General features: G+C 40.0%; 2 protein-coding genes across 3 annotated transcripts; one reads left to right on the plus strand and one right to left on the minus strand.

Moving 5' to 3' along the window:
• Nucleotides 1–1,530: 1,530 nt before the first annotated feature.
• LOC135235850 (phosphatidylinositol 3,4,5-trisphosphate 3-phosphatase TPTE2-like) lies at nt 1,531–14,097 on the minus strand. 2 transcript variants are annotated; one of them, XM_064301744.1, is made up of 19 exons: nt 13,943–14,097; nt 13,161–13,244; nt 12,530–12,613; nt 11,975–12,022; nt 11,419–11,580; nt 10,552–10,671; nt 9,266–9,365; nt 8,694–8,757; nt 8,509–8,573; nt 7,961–8,021; nt 7,389–7,470; nt 7,008–7,096; nt 6,351–6,412; nt 5,633–5,713; nt 5,002–5,107; nt 4,607–4,704; nt 3,660–3,755; nt 2,410–2,480; nt 1,531–1,963 (listed from the first exon to the last, which is right to left on the minus strand). In XM_064301744.1, exons 2-19 carry the CDS (start codon nt 13,202–13,204, stop codon nt 1,861–1,863), a joined length of 1,536 nt encoding a protein of 511 aa, XP_064157814.1. In that variant the 5' UTR covers nt 13,205–13,244; nt 13,943–14,097; the 3' UTR covers nt 1,531–1,860. The 2 variants fall into 2 exon arrangements, with proteins under 2 accessions (XP_064157814.1, XP_064157815.1); XM_064301745.1 differs by lacking the exon at nt 13,943–14,097 and adding an exon at nt 13,444–13,841.
• Nucleotides 14,098–14,809: 712 nt separating this feature from the next.
• Nucleotides 14,810–19,044, plus strand: fgl1b (fibrinogen like 1B). Its single transcript, XM_064301746.1, has 8 exons — nt 14,810–15,050; nt 15,319–15,393; nt 15,574–15,790; nt 16,057–16,216; nt 16,345–16,442; nt 16,541–16,629; nt 17,236–17,426; nt 17,777–19,044. Exons 2-8 carry the CDS (start codon nt 15,337–15,339, stop codon nt 17,958–17,960), a joined length of 996 nt encoding a protein of 331 aa, XP_064157816.1. The 5' UTR covers nt 14,810–15,050; nt 15,319–15,336; the 3' UTR covers nt 17,961–19,044.
• The last annotated feature ends 1,345 nt before the right edge of the window (nt 19,045–20,389 follow it).

The following is a 20,389-nucleotide window of genomic DNA, read 5'->3' on the forward strand; positions in this document are numbered from 1 at the left end:
TCTGGGGACGTGTCTTTTCCTGTACTTGTATTTTGGCATAATGACCTAATCAAGAACCAAGTAATCCTGCTTTGTGGAACAGGGTCCTGGTTTCTGTCCCTTGTCCTTGCATCATTGACACATTTTAAGAAATGTCTGGCGTGCTCAGTTATTTGTGAGTCAAAGTTAAGTATTCAAACCTGAGGCTGCCCATTTTCATACTCGCCTGTTAGTGGGCTGGGATGTTATTGCTTTAATTAACTCAGGAACCACACCTGTATGGAAGCACCTACTTTCAGTATACTTTATACCCCTCACTTACTCGAGTGCTTTCCTTTATATTGGCAGTTACCTGTAAATTTCAAGTGTTTCAGCAATATTTAAACTCTAACATCATCTTGGCCTATTTATTAATTTGTCAAAAAGGGTCAGTGATAATATATGATAGTGGATTCATCGATACATAGTCACCAGCTGTTATCTCCCCTTTATTTGAGAAGGATACAAAAATAGTTGCTGTTCTGAATCTAATTTGAATGTACAGAACAGGTTCAAGACTCACCTGGGAATGCATTTGACTGAGCTTTATGATCCAACAAATAACTTTAAAAACGGGTTTAGATAACCTGAATTGTTCCTCAATTACAGAAACCTTAATTACAGTGTGATATAAGGCCTCATGTATCTTTATGAACTTTTTTTGTACTTCTATTCTCTCCTTCATAAAAATATTTGGTAAAGAGATTAGATTAAAATGTAAGATTTCAAGATTTCCTTGAATGAACTCAGCATCATAAATGTTTTGGAAGCCTGTTCTACATTTAAAATAAGGTTTGGATCTCCCAGGCCTTTTCTGCTTTGTTGTCATGGGATAACCACATCTCTTGGTGTGATATCTTAGTTGTATGGTTTGCCCATTATTTCTGAAAGACAGTTTAGATGCAAGTTACTTTGAAAGTTCAGAGTACAGTCTGGGACAATAGAGTCTCACTCTATTGCAAAATGTCCATATTTTAAAGTTAAAACCCTAGCACTCCCTTCTCCCCTTAGCATTACTGGAGCTTTTTCCCTTTCAAATGTTGCCGTTTCTGGAATAATGTTACAAAAGATGATTTAAATTTGAGTGATTACCTCTGTTCCTGTATTAATTTGCAGTTCCTGTCTTAAGTTGCTTGAGGGCTGAGGGCATTTAAAGGCATTTAAATATTTTCAAATAATTTAAACTATCTTTTTTTTTTTGTGTTGCTGTAAAGGGGAATTATTATTTCCAATCCTGGTATGTTTTAATCTTACATGTGGAAATATGTATTGAGGCCATGAGATGGGGTTTGAATTTAAAAAGTTCGCTAAGGGAAAACAAGCCAAAATATTCTAGCGTTTTTTAAATAATATTATAATATTATAATTATAATATTAAAAAGTTTTAACTGAATATGGGATATAGTATCCACCTTGGTTCTTAAATCTTTGTCATTATCCTTTATTAGAACATATTTTATAAGGTTAAAAGCTTAATCGCCATTGGCATTATAATAAACAGCACAAACACAATTTCCCTGAATGCGCACACCGCAAATAATTTCCGCATTTTAATTGTGAAAACGAATACACACGAGTGTTCAGGAACAACAGTAAGCATCAACAAATCAGTTAAAAAAACATAAACCAAAAAAAAAAACACTTGTAAACAGTAATGCAACATTTACCTTGAGCACTTCAACTATCCAATCTTTACAAAACAGTGTTTGACAGGTCAATCTCTTGTCATAGGAAACAAACCTGTGTAGATCACCGATTCTAAAACATCAATGATTTGAGATGCTCAAGGCCTTCAAACCTTTGCACAGCGGTGCTCAGTGTCCCCGGTGGAGTTTAATGGAATTACACCTCAGCGAAGGACAGAGTCAGGCCAAAATCCTCCTTGTAGATGTGCCAGGTTTTGGGTTTGTGCGGATTGTCCAACTGATCTCTGGGCAGGTGCAGTCTACAGACACAAAAATATAAAAATGCATAATAATGGTGTCCTTCACCAAATGTAGCCCACTGCCCTAAATGGTAATTTCTTGTGCAATCGTGAATGCATTCACTGGATGTTATGTTATGTTTATGTTATGTTATTGCACTATGTTTATTTTATTTCATTTCATTTTATTTAATTTATTTTATGTTCACTGTTATGCACCATCAGATCAAAACAAATTCCTCGTATGTGTAAACCTACTTGGCAATAAAACCTGATTCTGATTCTGATTCTGATTCTGGATCATTTGAAAGCCCCTAGAGATGGATTTTCCAAATCTGCGTCAGGAAGGACTAATGGAATGAAATATGCTGTATGTTTATGGTGACCTTCCCATGGCCATTTCTCAGACATGGTCAAATTAGAAGAGGATTGCTGTCCAAGAGGGGATAGAGGGGGAGAAGATCTACCTGTTATTTTCCACAAATGAGGTATTGAACCAGAAATAGAACGGGCAGTTTTCATATCCCTTCGGAAGACCCTGGGAAAAAAAGAATAGTGTGTGGGGTTCCTAAAGACACAACTGATCACACAGCAGGAGAGACGTTTCGACAGTAGTCCAACTGAGAGATATCTATCCATTGTCTAACCCACTTATTCCTGGCCTGGGAGGGAGGAAACTCAAATGCAAACTCCACATAGAAAGGCCCTGACCCGGATTTGAAACAAATACCTTTCGTGCCGCCAATTCATTTATTCATTCATTCATTCATTCATTTATTCATTCATTCATTCATTTACTTACTTACAGTGCTGTGAAAATGTACTTTCCCCCTTCCTGATGTGAAAAAGCCTACATCTTAATGACTGAACAGGTTTGAAGTGACCTAGTCAAAGTCCTGACTTGAACCCAATAGAGATACTGTGGCAGGAGCAGAAACGAGCAGTTCATGCTTGAAAACCTAGTAATTTGTGTGAATTAAAACAGCTCTGCGAAGAAAGGTGAGCTAAGATTCCTCCACTGCGATATGAAAGTCTGATATCAAATTATAAGAAGTGTTTGGTTGCAGTTAGTGTCGCTAAAGGTGGTGCAACCAGTTAAGTTTAAATGGCAATTACATGTTTGATAACTTTTTTAATTAAATAAATGAAACAATACATTTCAAAATGAGTTTCGTGTATACTCAGGTTCCCTTTGTCTAATATTACATTTTGTCAAAATATCTAAAACCATTTAGTGTGACAAACATGCAATAATAAAGGAAATCAGGAAGGGGGTAAATGCTTTTTCATGGCACTGTATTCATTTAGCTCTTGTTCAACCAGGACTCACTGAGGAAAAAAACACAACTAATTTTAAAGAAAGACCTGGCAAAGACAACAGAACCAAAAAAATACAAATTTAATGTAACACATAAAAGAATTAAAATACACAAATGAATAAAAATACAACAGCAGACGACTTTGCAAATACTAAGAAATACTGGAATGGGATCTTTCACTTTAAGAAATGTACTTGTCTTTGGTTACGGCTGTAGATCTTATCACTCGTTAATACACAGTTAATAGCTCTGAAATCATTTTCTTGATGTCACTATGGCTGTTATGAACCATTTGAATACACATACTGCATGTGATTTAATGACCAAAGGGTTCAGGAAACACTGGCGGCATCTGTTTATCATAGTTTAAGACAAGTGGGGCACTGGGTGGCACTCACAGCACTGGAATCAAACATGACCTTGACATCTCCGCTGACGACCGGGCCCTCCTGAAAACCGATGACCACGGCGTTATCGACCGCATCTGGAAAAATCTAGACAGGGAAGGAGGGTGGGGGGGGGATAGAGGAAGAATATTCAAGAGCTTATCCCTTTAAGGTGTATGACCACAAACATGTGATTAGAATGCTTTTAATTGAGCATTGCTGATGTAACAATCACTACTGGTAACTGAAAGCAGCGGAGTTCTAGAACACTGACTTAGAATTTTGAAAAAAACATTACCAAAAAAAACCTGCTCTTCAAAGGGGTTAATCAGACTTTGGACTTGAAGCATAGGTGCAGAACGTTAGAGAACACTGATCATTTCAGGTCAAGTAAAAAAAAAGAGAATAATCATTTAGGTAATACATTCCTATTGCTGTTGCTACATCCACCTCAGTTGACCCTTCTGCTCATTCTTTGCCTTCACAAACTTTCGACCCTGCTTGTCACCAGACTAATATGTCTTCAGACACAAGGCTTAACAGCGTGCTTTAGCACTTTGTCCAGTCCTTCTCATCCTCTGAGGTATTGCAGTACAGGTTCATCTGGACTTTCCCATTCTCAGGCCCTTCTGCTGTTTCCATTGGCTTTAACCCCTTCATAGGGATACTGAGTAAACTCTGCCTTGATGTTTGACATCATTATAAAATGCACTGCGTTGTTTAATACAGGGGGTTTCAAACTGCTTCTGAGAGTAGTTGAACACCCAGGGTTTAGTATGTAATACCAAGTACAGCATTTTCCTAGTAGGTTTGAGTTTCCAGTGTTCGGTTTCCCATAGATCATGCCAAACTAAATCGACTCAACCTCCATTGTTGTTGTCATTATTGTGGTTTCTGTAAGATCAGTGGGGTTTGTGTAGTGCTGAATACAATGATTCGGTGTTAGACCCCTTCCTTACTGTGCAGTTCTCCTGTGTGGCGCACACACACTGAAAGACTGTCTCCTTTCTCACTATGATCTTAAGCGACAGGTCTGTGCCATCCCCCTTTCCCACACCTGGAGAGACACAGACGGAGTTAGCAACGACAAACCAACTGACAAACCAAGTATATCAACATGTACAGCTGATGCTGTCCCAAAGTGTTCTTCAGTTTATGGTAGAAATGAATTAGATCCTCTAGAGCATCTGGACAAAAAAATCTTTCAACGTAAAGCATTAGTTCCTGATTCTTTTTGATAATATTTGATCCAAAATGGCTCTGAGATTGAACTGAAGTGATGCTCGGGCTGAGGAATCGGACCCTTTGAGGGGAGAATTTGGGGGAGGGGGCAGAACAATCCGGAGGGTCTCACCCCTGATGGAGTGGATCTGGACGCTTCGTATTCGCAGGCTCTTCTCTGGAGGGAGCTGTCTGTCGTAGGTGTTCTTCATAATTTCATAATATCCCACATACCTGCTCTGCAGCGTAAAATAAAGAACCATTACAATAGCCATGCTTACTCTGACTGTAAGATGAATGAAAATGAATGAAATCTCTGTTAGATGTTTAGTCTAGTCATGTGTCTGGATTTTAAAATCTAAATCAAATGATGGGCTCTTTCCAATCGCTTATTTGACCGCTTTACATCCTTTCCTCGTGTCCTTTCCTCGCTTCCTTAGCTCCACCCAATGGAGGACACAAGGAAAGTGCTCGAGAAAAGGATGTGAGGGCAGAGGAATCAAGGAAACATGCATGAGGCAAATGGAATGTTCTTGTTCAGTCAAGCGTCAGTTCGAAGCCACGTCAATTACAGACGGCACTCTGCATTGCATGTTTTGGAGCAGAGCGCATTCTTCTTTGGGTTCTGAATTTATAGCGAATGTTACAGGGAAGAACAGTCAGTGAATACGGCCGAACACTCCAAATTTGGTGAAAAAGGTGAAAAGCATAAAGTGTCCCCATTTTGGAATAGACCTGAGACCCTGAGAAGTTCAGTGAATTACCTGTGAGGGCGTCTCGACTCCCTGGAATTTTGAGCTTGAGCTGATATCTGTCCGCCTTTCCCCAAAGTAGTCCAAGCTTTCCTGAGACAGACACGAAGTAAAACCCTGAAGTACTGCACTGAATCCAGAGTGGATTATTTATCATTTTGTCATCAATCGTAAAGTGAGCCTTAATTATTTGGGAGTGCTAAATATTGCTTGGTATTGGTGATATAGACCAACCTGGGTAAAATAAACATTTGAATCAATTTTACACTTTACACTTTAGATGCAATTAAAATTTGAAATCACTCTTGTGGATCCCTGGACATTTTTGGAAAAATATAAATAAAAACATAAAAAATACATATATTTCAAAAAATGAAATTTATCTTATTGTATTATACTGATGAAAATAGAATAGGCCCTTTTAAAGGTCTCAGCTATCTGCAGCAACTGTGCTGGTAAATACAAATTAGTATTTACATAAAAATATAAGTATTTAAAAAATAATAATTGACCCTGGTGTGATTCAGACAGTAATGAGTCAGGTATTCAACTCAGTTCAATTTAATTTAATTTGTTTAGCCCTTTTCACAAAGGACAAATATTTCAAAGTGCTATTTTACAGATGCTTAGATATCTTGTTTGTATGAAACAAAGCTGTATTGTGGACTTGTATCTAAGATTATATGTGAGACAACTTGTAGCAACAAACACAGGTGAGAGGCCAACGTACCTGTGCACTTTCAAACTGGTTACTGTCGATCAGCCAGGTACACACCATGGTTCCTGTGCGGCCTGAAAAACACACCAAAGAGGCTGTAAGCCCATATATACTGTACTGTCACCAACGCTAACTTTTAATATCTGAATTCATCTTATGTTCAGGTACGTTTTTACAACAGATTAAGATACTGCTAGAAGATACAGTATCATATGTTTATTTCTAATAGGTTTCTAATGGGTAGTCTATAGCATTTCACTAAAAAAAGACATGGAATCATGTTTTCCTTCCCAAATTTCCCCCAGAAATGCCATTGTCTTTCTGATAGACAGGTAAGAAATTAATAAATGTTTGAAAATGTTGCTGCAACTGTAGTTCTAGTAACTCTCCAGCAGTCTGGCATCATGCTGTTGAAAATTCCAAATCGTAAAAAATCACCAAGCAACCTTTTGGCTAATACCCTTGCTCTGGAACTACTGCCAGAGAGGCAGGTCAAATTTATGATCGCATTCCACCCTGCCATGGTGCTGTAGCCTCTCTTGCTATAACGTAATAGCATAATGCACTTTGTGTGGAGATCAGGTTACTGTAAATGTAATTTAAAAGGGGGACGGATGAGCCTTGTCAGTGTACACTTCAGAGGTGGAGATATCCTGCCTTCTTTCTCACCCTTTCCTCCTTTGCAGTGGATGGCGATGATGTTCTTAGGATCAGCCGACATCCACTCTCTCACACTGGCCGTGTACTTCAGCATGTCTCTGTGATTAAGCGTACAGCGAAGAAACCAAGCAGGAAACGATGAACAGGGTGCCACAGCTAGGCCACAGCAACACCCGAGTTTTTTGACCCAAATTAAAAAAGGTGTTCAGAGAAAACAGAGATAAAAGAATGAGATTTAAATTAAGAGATAATTCACTGCTACATAGCCTGACACAAGATGGAACCCACACACACACTCATTTAAAAAATGAAAAAGGAAAAATGAGTTATTAGAGAAGAGCCCAGGTCTGTGGTCCCAGCTTTGACAGTAAGTCACAGTCAGTTACTCACTCCAGAGAAGGCACGTTGTGGTCATCAATGAAGACCCGCTCCACTCTGTAGTGGAAAAACAAGGGATCGTAGCCTTTCTCACCTACAAAAGTCACATGAATGCCAAGTCATTCATTTTATTTCATGCATTGTTTCGAACAACATACACTGACTAAATGATATAATGTTTTAAAAAACGTATCTAATGCACTGTAGCATACGCTAAAACAAATTATATTCAAAACTAATTACGTATATAATATTACAAGCAGTACACAAAATCTGACAGAAAAGAATGGAAATTACAAAGGATTGCAACAATTTCATGAATTTTCATGATTACATAACTGGATACCTATAAAATATTGTGTACTTCAGCTTTGTAGAATTATATCAAAATAGTATACCAGAGGTACATTCAGATAAGTGCTCCTCAGTAAACTCATTTGGCCTTATTTTTACCCAGAATAAGGCCATTAAATTGATCGGTATTATCTGGTTGCATGAATATTGGATGGATCAGCTTCCAGAATGTTTGCTATGCTAGTGCAGGGATGTTCCTATTGATTATGATGGCATGAACCCAGACTTACTGCAGAGGTTGTACACTTTGTAATGATCTTCGTGTTTAGTGTCCAGAAACCTTGCCACCTCCTGTAAGCATAAATAAGATAAGAAACTTATATGAAATATCTATAGCCCAGAATCAAGCCATTTACAAATGTAGGGCCACAGTTTCTGCAGGTTTTATGGTTTCCTTTCGATAAGCAGCCAATTTAAGCCTTGGAAACCAGGTGTGTGGACCCAAAGACTTAAATTAAGCACAAAAGCACTGAAACAAACAAAAAACAAGCATATGCCTGATACATTGTTCTTTGGTATACAAGCAGGCTGTGTTTCTCAGTGCTTGGTACAGATTTACACTGTTCCCTTTAAAAAGGTAGCAAAGAAAAATGCCTTCTTGATTTAAACTCATTAATCAGAATAACGTTATACTTTTGAAATCTGCACAGGAAGTTGATTATTTATGAACTCATTTTACTGACCCTAGTTTCCTGACCCCACTGCCTGTGCTTTTTAGTGTCCATGGCAGTGCATACATTACGCACAGTATGTGTTACATGTATGATGTATGGCGTACTTTAATGGGATTCCTGTAGAATGATTGTTTCCCTGACGATGGAAATGACATGGCAATGATGCGATCTGCAACAGTAGAGAGAAATATTTCTTAGTAGCAGTTCAACTTCAGTATTTAAAGGGACGGCAGATTCAAAACTGCCCACCAACAGGCCCACAAATAGGCCAGACGTATTTCATACTCACCTGTGACGTAAGTTAAGTCCAGATCAAAGCCATCTTTTTGGTAGCGTCTTTTGTTTTCTGATACCTGAAGTGATAAATATATGTAAAGGTAATCTTTCACTCTCTGCTGCCACCTTCTGGGTAAAAAAAATAAAATAAAAAAAACACAAAAAATAAAAAAAGGGCTTGAACAAATGGCTGTCGCATAATTAATTAATAAAACATGGGCAAATTATTTTGTTGTGTGTGGAAACGTTCAGCGAGACTTCTCAGTACAGCACATCCAACTTAACACACCCAATGATTCATTTTTATTTAATCGCTGACTTAAAATTCACTGAAGACCAAAAATTACTGGACTAAAGACTTTTTTTAAGCGATCAGATCTTGGTGATCTTTGAGACATTAGTTACCTTTAATATTAATTACCTATAACAGGTGCCATTTCCAGAGCATATACCTTTGTATTTAAAGACAGAGTTAACCTCTTCAGGAACATTATTCTAAATGCTCATTAATACTGGCACACCACCAATGCACCTCTCCAGGCTATTCCTATGAGAAGAAGAGTATTGCCTGGGGAAAGATCTCACCATCCTCCTGGTGGCCTTCTCCAGCTCTTTCTGCTGCGGGGCCAGCCTGACGATCCGCACCAGGATGATGAGTCTCAGAGCTCTCAGGAAAGACACCACCCTGCGCCAGCATCAGGGGACGAGCCAGCGAGGACGAAAGAGAATCAGACACGTCAGGATGACCCCCGGCGCACTACACATAGCCTGGGCTTCAACCCAACTGGGCTTGGAACCCAAAGGTTGCAGGTTCAATTCCCAGGTAGAACACACTGCTGTTGTAGAACAGTACTTAGCCTGCATTGCTTCAGTGAATATGTGTAAATACTAGTTAGTAGCTCTCATGGAATACATTTAGGATAAAATTAAAAACAGTGGATTTAATTAGGTAATATGTGGGCACCACCCAGTGCTGGCCACACTTCCGACCCACAATGGCCTGAGTGAGTGTCTCGAAATCTTGAAGAGCCCAGAGTGGATCTGGTCCTCCTCCCAGCATGTCTGTGACCCCTGCCCATACCGTATCCAAACGCTGGCATATTTAGTTCCCCTGTAGCTGAATGCAAGAACTGAGTGAAGGTGGGGCCAATCAAACACATGCGGCCTGGAAGCTGCAAGACTGTGTTCCACCCTGCAATGTTATCCTGTAGCTGTTAATAAACACTAGCCTAATAATATGTTACAGTAAATAAGTACTAACCTAATAACACGTATGTTACAATGAATAAGTACTAGCCCAATAATGCTATTGTACATTCTGCAGATAGCACAAATATAATTTAAAACTAAATTTCATATGACTTCATATTCAAAAACAGTACGGTGAATGAGACCTAGACATTTTCATTACTGGGTATTATTTATAGTTAATATTTAGTGTTCAAACTATTTATATTGTCACTGAAATGCCATACTACTACACATAATAAGTGATAAACTTTTTCAATTTTTCAATTCATAAAAGGCACCTGTTGACAAAGCATATCGATTTTAAAAAATGTATAAATATATAAATAAGTACTTTTTTGGAAAAATATCAGTTTGCATTTCCGTCACTCAAGGCTTCTAAGAAATACAAGGGCTGTGGAAAACATACTTTAGCACATGTTGTACCTTTGCTTCCTTTCTGTGGAAGCGAAGCATGGTGTAGAAAGATAAAGGTAGAGTGGTTCTGTCTAACCAAAAACTTGGGGTAAATGAGGTAAAAAAAACAAAAAAACAGGGACATGCAAATGGAAACAGAGAGTACGGCAGACATACAAAACAGTTAGCGTTAGCACGAGAGAGCAGGCAGTCAGGACTGGCCGTACCTGGGAATAAGACTAGCGCCAGACAGCTCTGAGAAAGTGTAGAACATTGTGACGATGAGTGTGACGACCACGATGCAGGCGTCCACGATGTTCAGCCTGGAACTGAAGTACACTTTGAACCTGGAACACGGACAAGATGTCAGCGAGATTCACTGTTCCGAAGCATTCCTCTGCAAGGAAAACTAAAAACGAAACAAAAAAAAAAAGTACAGAGGCACTACCAGCAACAAATACTCAACTTCGGGTCAATTTTCAAGTGCATATCGACTCTTCCATGAGTTTATTTTGTAACTTAAATTCGATCCTCATGTTAAGTGGTAATTTTAAGACAACATGCTGACAGTTTCACAGAGAACTGACCTCAGTCCCCCTTAATATTTTGTACAGAATCTGCTGTGATCCATGAACAGTCTGAAAGTACACAGGATTATAAGCAGAGGTGGAAAGTCCAGGGATCAGAAAGTAAAAGTCCTGCCATGTGTTTCTTCCACCCATGAACTCGGCCAGCTGATTTCACAATAATTAGTTCTACCATTTGGCTGAAGTATTACGGTGACTAGTGGATCCAGGTCATTGGAACAAAATACTGTGGTGGACTTTTAATCTCTGAACCTGGATTTTCCAACTCTGCATATAAGCATGCAGCAGATGAAATTATCCAGAGCAATTTAGACAGATTACATTTTTGACAAAAACTTACATTCAAACCTGAAAATACTGAAATAATTCAGGTTAAACACTTTGCTGTACACTGAGTATGAAGGCAAGTGATCCACATGGGAATCGAACCCGCAACCTCAACTACAACCCTGGCTCCTTGACCATTACACAAAGCTGCAGAGTAGGCCCATTCGGGCCCCAACCCACCCTTCCACGTAGACCCTGAGCAGGACGTCCAGCAGGAAGATGAAGGAAATGGCGAGAGACACCCCTTCCAGCGCGTCCCCCACCTGCCGGCTCCGAGCCGGGAGGGACAGGTCGGCGATCACCAGGGCGATGTCCACGAAAATAAGCACCACGCCAAATATCCTGCGGGAGAAACGAAGGACGATGTTCCCCACATAGCGGAGCAGCACGACCAGGCTTTACCATCATCAACGATACCAATATTCATTTATCTATCAGCCTCTTTCACCTCCATCACCATACATCAGGAGTTTTCAACTGGTTCTGATCCAGGGACACCCACCCAGGCTCAAAGGTATCCAGGGGACTTCCATCATAAGCTGAAATGGGCTACATTTTTTAAAAAGCTGCATCTAAATATAGTCATTGCATATACAGTTCCGCCAGGGACCCCCTACAGTACATTTGTGGACCCCCTGTTGAAAACCCAGGCCACGGATGCAAACGGGAAGTTGATCTGATGAAGTATCAGCACTGCAGTTTGGAAATAGCTGCCATGAATGGTTCAAACACTCACCGGAACCCAAACGACATGACGAATGGGGCAAATTTCTTTCGGATTTGACTGCAAGACAAGCGAGAGTAATAATTATCAAGTAGGAAAGAAAAAAAAAACCTCATTCCTCTAATTATAGATGAGTACATTTTGTTAAAACTTTTGTGTAATGCACCCCACACTTTTCTAAGAGCAAACTCCACCCAGATAACCAAAAGTGTGTCGCATGGATCCAGACTGAGACCAAATACACAACAGGCAAAACCCGACATGGATGTGGCATCTGGATCCTATTCTGCCACAGATCCAGTAATGCATTATCACCTTTGACCCAGAATTTAGAATTCTGCACTTGGCTCGGGCCTGGTTCTGGCCTGGACTTGCAGACCAACACATTTTTTTGTTTGTTTCTCACCTTCTGCCCCAATCTAGTCGCAACTGCGATACGGATCTGCCGAACTGAAACAGTATCTGGATAGGAGTGGTTGCTATCCGGCTAGTGGGTATTTATGGGCTTGATTGACCACAGTCACACACTAGAAAATGAACGGCGGTATTAAAATACCAAACACATACTGGTACACGGTGTCTGGGTCAGTGCTGTCCTCTTTCCCATCGTCAATATTCACAGACGCCTCTCTGTTCACCTCCATGTCAGGGCTGAAGAGGAGGGCGGGTTTAGCAGAAGAGAACACCTTTTATAAACGCATGTATAGTGGAGTTTTATCCCTGCACTAATCATAGGAGACCAGTGCTACCCAAAGAGAAAACATTCCTTTGACGGAGTGAGTCCTTATTGAAACGGAATGTACTGCAATATATGGCAAATATGTGGCAAATATATAACACAGAGGAGAATATAATGATCTATATATTTCATAGCAATGCGCTATATTGCGTTATTGTCAGGCTGAAATAATCTGCATTTTACATTTTCCAATATATTATGAAGTGTAGCAATATATCAATAATATCTTTATTTCAATATATTTCCAAATATATTCCATTCCAGCAAGGGAGAACGCAAGCTACATCCACAGAACTTATTGCCATCATTGCCGTGAAAACACTGGGTCAATATTTTTTACAGCTAGGAAAGCAGTTCAAAGAGCTCATAAACAAACACATTCAGGAAAAGTTATGAGTCAAAGGGAGAAGTTACTCTTTAGTCAAGAGCAATTGGCACCTCTTGGTGTTTTTAACTTACCCATTAACCTCCTTGGATTCTGGACTGAATTTCACGGAAGCCATTTTCCACCCAAGTGTCCACTCTTGTAATTTACTGTAAACTCTGCATTTCAGAAAAGCACTCAAATAAAAAATGAGTTTCAGTAGTCATTTAACCTACATATGATAATTTCACACACAAAATCCAGTACTGCTCTTGCTTGTAAACCTTAAGTATGCTTTTTTCCTAAGATAAGAATTCCACAGAGTGCATAACAGGATATAGAAAACACAACAGGAACAATCTCTGATGAAATGCTCACCAAGTACCCTACACCCTAGAAATGACATCCAGCCCGGAGACGCATGATTGTTCATTAAGCCTTATTTTGACAACCATTTTTTTTGCCATGGAAGCACCAATAATTTACAGTGAGGTAGGAAGACGTTGCGCAGGACGCGCCCCTAGGAAACAAGTTATAGATGCCTTTCAGCTTTGCCATAGTTTGTTCCCCTGTCTGTACGCATGCGTTAATGTCTGTGCGCACAACACAGTGAATACCGCGGATCACTTGAAAGATGAGGTGAACCGATACTTTTTCGTTAATTACTTCAAAATGGGGTAGCATCTGGGATATCCAACTGGAAAAGGCAATGCAAACGGCCCACGTGTTCACCTTTGGAAAAGCCTTAACATGAACGTCGCACATATGCAAAAGTAAAATTATGAATGGTGAAATATTGTAAATATAAAATATAAACGGCTTTTGGAACTATCTGTGCATAAGAACAAGGCAGGATGTTAAAGTGTAGGCTACTTACCTATATTCAATAAATGTGGAATATGTGGTATCAATCAATTTATATTTTTCTTGCGTCAAGAAATTTAAATAAAGATGCCTTTTCAACGTCCAAGCCCCAGCGTCTTAAAAGTTATCCTGGCAAACAACATTAACCCTGTCTCGTGACAGTCTTTCAAACCAAGTAGTTACATGGTTCAAAGGTTGTGTGGGAGTTTTTCCCAAAAACCATTCTCAGCAGTTCTCAAAGACTGTGTAAAGTTAGAGGTGCCGATAGGGTTACAATGTTCAATTTAAATAAAATTAGAATCAACACTGCAGCCGAACACATCTAATGTAGCTAGGCCTCCTCGACTTATGTTATTAGAGTGGCATTAATAGTCTAGGCTAATTTCAAAGGCAATGTTAGCAACATTAATTCCATCGTTATAACCCAAATCTTATTTAAGTACACATATGGATTTAGAGTAAAATAACGAGTAGCAGTTCTTGTAGTCTCGCAAATGGTGCAACTTTTTAGTACTTCTGTGTTTAAGTAAACATTTGTAATACAACACATTCGTATATTTATCCGTTTTGTGATTATAAAGACTTACGATGCAACTATACACTTTCCAATTACATGAGGTAGAGATGTGTTTTATTTTAGGGAACAGACAGGCAAATCAGAACCGCCTTTAGTCATTGCGTTGTATTTGGCTGTTCGTCGTAAATCAATCTCTGCTGGCACATGATTTTACGCCATATCCTGTCAATAGCCTTCTCTTAGGTATGGTTTTGACTTAGCCTACAACATAATTACCGCATATGCTATTTCGTTCTATATTAAATGAGTCATCCCGCGTGCATGGCTCCTGTTTATTTATTTATTTATTTTAGTTTAAAAAAAAATAAAAAATTGGGTGGGAGGTTGGTTGCAGTCAGACCAATTACAAATTCACAGGTATTCCAGGAATTTAAAGTAGTGAAGCAATATTCTTCTCTGGCCGTAATGTAGCACATGTGGAACGGACAAGTGCTGTAAATCAAAAGTTATGGATAACACCTTTGTTCAGGGCTGGTAGCGCAGTACCTTCGGATATCATTTTATCAACTTTGCAATTCTACGTTGTATTTCTCACGAAATTACGGTACGTTCACTTAAATATCAACGCTACTTCGTGATATTTACATGATTAATAATTAATGTACTGCTCTCGATTAATCGAGTTTTCACTAGACTGAGACGTACGTCAGTAAATTGGCGAAATGCAATTTATGTTTGGTTAACTCGCAATTAGATTTAGCCTAATATAGGCTTCGTATATTAAAACTAACATGAAAACAATTTGGGGGAAATGCCAATTATAGCGTATAGATTGTCTCCAAATCTTTTATTTTTTTCCACTTTTCTTGAAGGCATGTAAAGTGTTGGTCATGCCACTGATACTTCTGCTTTTGGTGTGTTATACATCAGCGTCGTCCATACTACCAGTACGTACCGTTCTAAGGTATAGTAGCCTATGCGTATTGTAGTTTGCTGACTGGTGTGATTGTCGACAACACCTGCCTTATTTTGTCAAGTTTTTATGAGCAGCCTATGACAAGTCAGCGAATTAAATATTTAGCTTGCTGTACGTCTGTAAATAGTAATGGAACAATTCTACTGTCTAGGCGGAGGAGCAGTGCTTGTTGGAGGTGGCGGAGTTAAAGCAGAACATCCGCGGACTGGAGAACAAACTGTTGATCGGCGCTTGGAAGCTGAACAAACTGCGAGAATACAGCTACTTCCACCTCTCGCACAGACTGCCGCCACCGAGCCGCAATGGCACCGCCGTGGAGCCAACCCTGCTTCCCACCACGTCTGGGAATCTCATTGTACATGATCGCGGTAAGAAAAGAGAAACAAACAGTAAGGTTGAACGTTCGACGTGGGTAGTCCTAAATACGCGGACACAATGTATTATAGCAGATTGTCGATAAACCTGGAGTGATGTAAAACATTACACATTTGCTTTTGAATGCTGATGATCACATTTCCCATACTCACCAGGACAACAAAACCTAATAATAATAATAATAATGATAAACGTGCTAATTATGTGGACGGAAACTGTGTCAGAGTGTCCTAAAGTGCTCTGCATGTTTAATCTCCAGACTGTTCGATGCTGTATGACAGACTGAAGCCAGAAAGCGGGTTCTACCGAATCAAACCAAAATCGACACTGGAGCCGTTTCTGGTCTTCTGCGACATGTCTGACGGGGGAGGCTGGACAGTCATACAGCAGAGACGAAACGGAAAAGTGGATTTCAACCGGTGCGCTCAAAGTTGATGCGAGCGTTTTGCGCAGTTAATTGTGTCTGAGTGCGGAGATTGCTATTATGATGAAGGCATTATATGCAATGTTTACTGGATGAATGGACAATGTTTTTTCTTATTCCTAGAGACTGGAGTGCGTATAAAGATGGATTTGGTAATTTTAAAAGAAACAATGACGAATTCTGGCTGGGGAATGAACGAATTTACGAGCTACTCCGGGGAGGTATGGTTTGCAACACTCTCATATCGTTGTTTGTTTAGATTTCACATTAATTCAAGACAATACATTATTTTCTATCGTCAATTTTTTTTGTCATGCAGGTGAAAATATGATGAAGATTGATCTGATGGACTGGAAAGGAGAGAGGAAGTATGCCATGTATGAAAACTTCAGAATTGCAGATGAGGAGGTAAGTGTTGTTAAATATACATGTAAAATCACATATTTTGAGAATTTTTTTATTTTTATTTTTTTTTGCATTTGCAGGCCTGCCTTATTAATAATTGCCATAGGGATGACAACATCTAGTGCATGAAATTCAATAATTATGGCATTTCTGTGCAGTCATCTCACACACTGAAGTGGTCTTAGTGGATCTTTAAACTATGTGAGGTCTTCTAATTATAACAATGTATTCTGTTGATTTAATCTTCATTTAAGACAGAGAGCTGCAAGAAAAGAAATCTGCCTCAAAAAATGTTACCAGCTAGACCATTCATGGGGATTACTTGACTCCATGTCATCACTTTGATGGTAAAAACTTGTGGCAGATACTTACAGGGGATGCCTTCATCGATCTTTTCTAGCAATAATGTTTACTTTATAATTTGTTATTGGACATTTGCAGGAATTCCCTATTATAATGTGTTATTGAATGTTTTTTGAGGGAATGCTCTGTTATAAGTATATTATTGGAAGCTTGCTGATACACTGTCCAGACTCCCTGAGTGTGTGAGCCAAACCCGCTGTTCTTACCCTGCGGCTCCTCCCTCCCTCCCCCACCGCGTGCGAGCAGGACAAGTACCGGCTGCAGTTCGGCATGTACAGCGGCCAGGCGGGGGATGCCCTGTCCGGGGGCACAAACATGGCCGACCAGTGGTCCATCAGCCACAACAGCATGCAGTTCAGCACCAGAGACCAGGACCAGGACCGCTACCTGCAGGGCAGCTGCGCAAAGGAGAACGAGGGCGGCTGGTGGTACAACAGGTGAGCCGCTCCGCTCCGCTCCTCTCTGCTTCACGATCAAACGGCGAGCGTGTGGACTCCCGCGCATTGTACGCGCGCAGACGCGTACGCAAGCACACACCTCGCCCAGAGACACAGCGAGAACGATACGCCAGTGTGGCAGTACAACAGCAGTGCCCCATCTGGGAATCAAACCTGCGACCTCTCGCACACTTGCCTGCAAGCTGAAAGCAGTTGCAGCAGAGGCTAAATTATTATTATTATTATTATTATTGTTATCATTATTATTATTATTATTATTATTATTATTATTATTATTATTATTATTAATATTTACATGTTACAGTGCGGTGTGTGCTTCTCTTGAACAGGTGCCATGCAGCCAATCTGAATGGGAAGTTCTACAGGGGAGGGGAGTACAAAGGAGAGTACGACAACGGCGTGGTGTGGCTGACCTGGAGGGGCCTGTGGTACTCGCTGAGGCACACCTCCATGAAAGTGCGCCCGCTGGCCTTCATGGACAGCCTGGGCAGCGGGGGCGGGGCCGAGGAGTAGCCTTCTGACATCACAATGAGTGACAGCGTTTCCCAGGGGAATAACTTTAGTTTGAATATTGGGGAGGGGAGGGGAGGGGAGGGGAGGTGTTTGAAAAGCATAGACCCTGAGAAGTGCCACCTTCTAGAGGGGTCCCCCCGGAAGAAATCTTTTTTTTAAAGAAGGGGAACAGTACTTCAGACTACTAATCAGTCCATCCCAATCACAACGTGAAATCCCCTTCTTTATCATATGAAATAATTTCTCTCATCATCATACTATATTATTTGGCCTGTTTTGAAATATTGGGGGGCAATAACCCCCCTATCCCCCTCATAAATGATACCCTTGGCTTTTCTGTCACCAGGGTGATGACTCATGGCAGTGATATGTAACTTGCATTCCAGTCCACATTCAGTAAATGGTATGAGCCAAATCATGTGGTGTATATAAATACATTAATAGATTCATTTCATATATAGTTACGGTGTTTAGATAGGGTGATATGGTTAAGACAGTTGCAGTATTTCTATGGGAAAGGGATAGGTGTGCTGATTTTTACATTTTCATTTGGCCCACATGGCCATTCTGATGGAGACCCATATTGACCCATAAGTGGCCCATACTGTATACCCATAATCAATGTTATGTTGTCAAGTTTCTTTCATAGGATATATGCTTTTCATGCAAGTTTTTATATGACCTCTGTATATTTCCTACAGCTTTGTAATTTTTTAGAAACGGTTAGTGTATAGATTTTGTGCCGTTTGTGTACCCTCGTATGAGTGCATGGCTAGCAGCAAGACTGTTACCCTTATACCCTACCCTTATTCTCTGTAGTGGCAATAAACAGCATATGAACACACTTGAGACCTCTTGGTATGCAATCAAAGTATTGCTGAATATGTATGATGATGACGAAATACAGGCAACTGCCAAACCAAAGGAAACATCAACCACAGTATCCCTCTCTGTTTTCGAAAGACTGTTGAAACGGTTCGCACACGTCCCAAATTGATATCTGCACTCAACTGATTCAAAGATGCGGATCTGTTCTGCTTTGCATCTCTAACCAATGTATAGACATCACGGTTAGGAAGCATATCTTTCTGATCATGGTTGTCCCTAGCTGACGATGTCTTCAGATTCCCTGACGATCACTTTAACCACTGTTTCTTGTGAAATATCTGCAAGTTCAGCAGTCCTGGTCACTAAAGGTCCTATCAAACATTTCCCCAACAACCAGCGCACTGTCAAATTCACAGAGCTCTCTTCTTCTAGACATAGTAACCACAATAATGTGCAAGTGGGCCTTTTTTATACACACCTGTGAGTGTCCTGGGATGTTAATTGCTTAATTAACTCAGGAACCACACCTGTGTGGAAGCACCTGCTTTCAATACACTTCATATCCCACATTTACTCAGGTGCTTTCATTCATTTGGGCAGTTATACATACAACGGTATGACATGGTTTCTATTAACATGTTTTCAGTATTTCATTTAATTTGATTTCAATTAACAATGGTTTGTCGTCCTCAGCCTGTTTATGAGGAAAGGGGAAGTTCTTAATCTGTAGCCAATCATATGTCAATCATGTGGTTGGTTTAGATGGACTGACAGAGAGTGAACTGAACTGCTTTTAGCAACATTTGATAGATATGAAACCTCTTTGGGACCTTTACCTGGCATTCAAATAAAATTAATGGTCTTTCTCAAGATTATTTTAAGAGGGTGCTGAACTTTTTTTTTCCCTAAACTTGTAAAGTGGACTTCATTGAAGTTTAGTCCAAGACAACCTGCACAAAGTGTTTGATACGTTTGGCAACCTTCTCTTGCACACCGCGATTTCCGCTAACTCTAGTTTTTCCAGAGAACTGAAACACAAATATTATCAACCTTACCACTGGGTTCTTTATGCTCAAAGTTTTATTTTAAATATGTAATTTTAAATCTATTGTAGGTTCATTCCTGGTTTGAGCCAGATGTATCCACCAGCCCTAACTTTCCCCCAAAGAAAGGAACAAACTACAAAAACAAAAAAGAACATTCTGCTTCCAGAAATCCATCTGGTTATGATATCCCATCATGAACAGGCCGTCCACTCTTACTGTGCCAGAGACACTTCGAGGCTGTGGATCCTCTGGCTGCTTCAGTTGAGTTTGAACCAGAGAACCGCCCTCATAGAAAGGCTAGTCTCATGAAAGAACAACTCACGTATAGTCCAGCCATACAGTTGCTTTTCTGCCCCACCGTGGTACTGTAACTACACCGTTGTCACCCCTATCAAAAACACATCGCCTGCTAAGCAAGCAGACCTCATAAAGGCAATTTAGAATTTTATAACAGAAGTGTAATGTAATTTCAGTAAGAGTACAATGAACAACTTAGAAGAACAAACACAAGTGACACTCACATCCTTCAGATTTGCGGTGGGTGTGAGGGGGAAT

Source organism: Anguilla rostrata, chromosome 12 (genome assembly GCF_018555375.3).
Source record: "Anguilla rostrata isolate EN2019 chromosome 12, ASM1855537v3, whole genome shotgun sequence".
In the NCBI taxonomy this organism is placed as follows: Eukaryota; Metazoa; Chordata; class Actinopteri; order Anguilliformes; family Anguillidae; genus Anguilla; species Anguilla rostrata.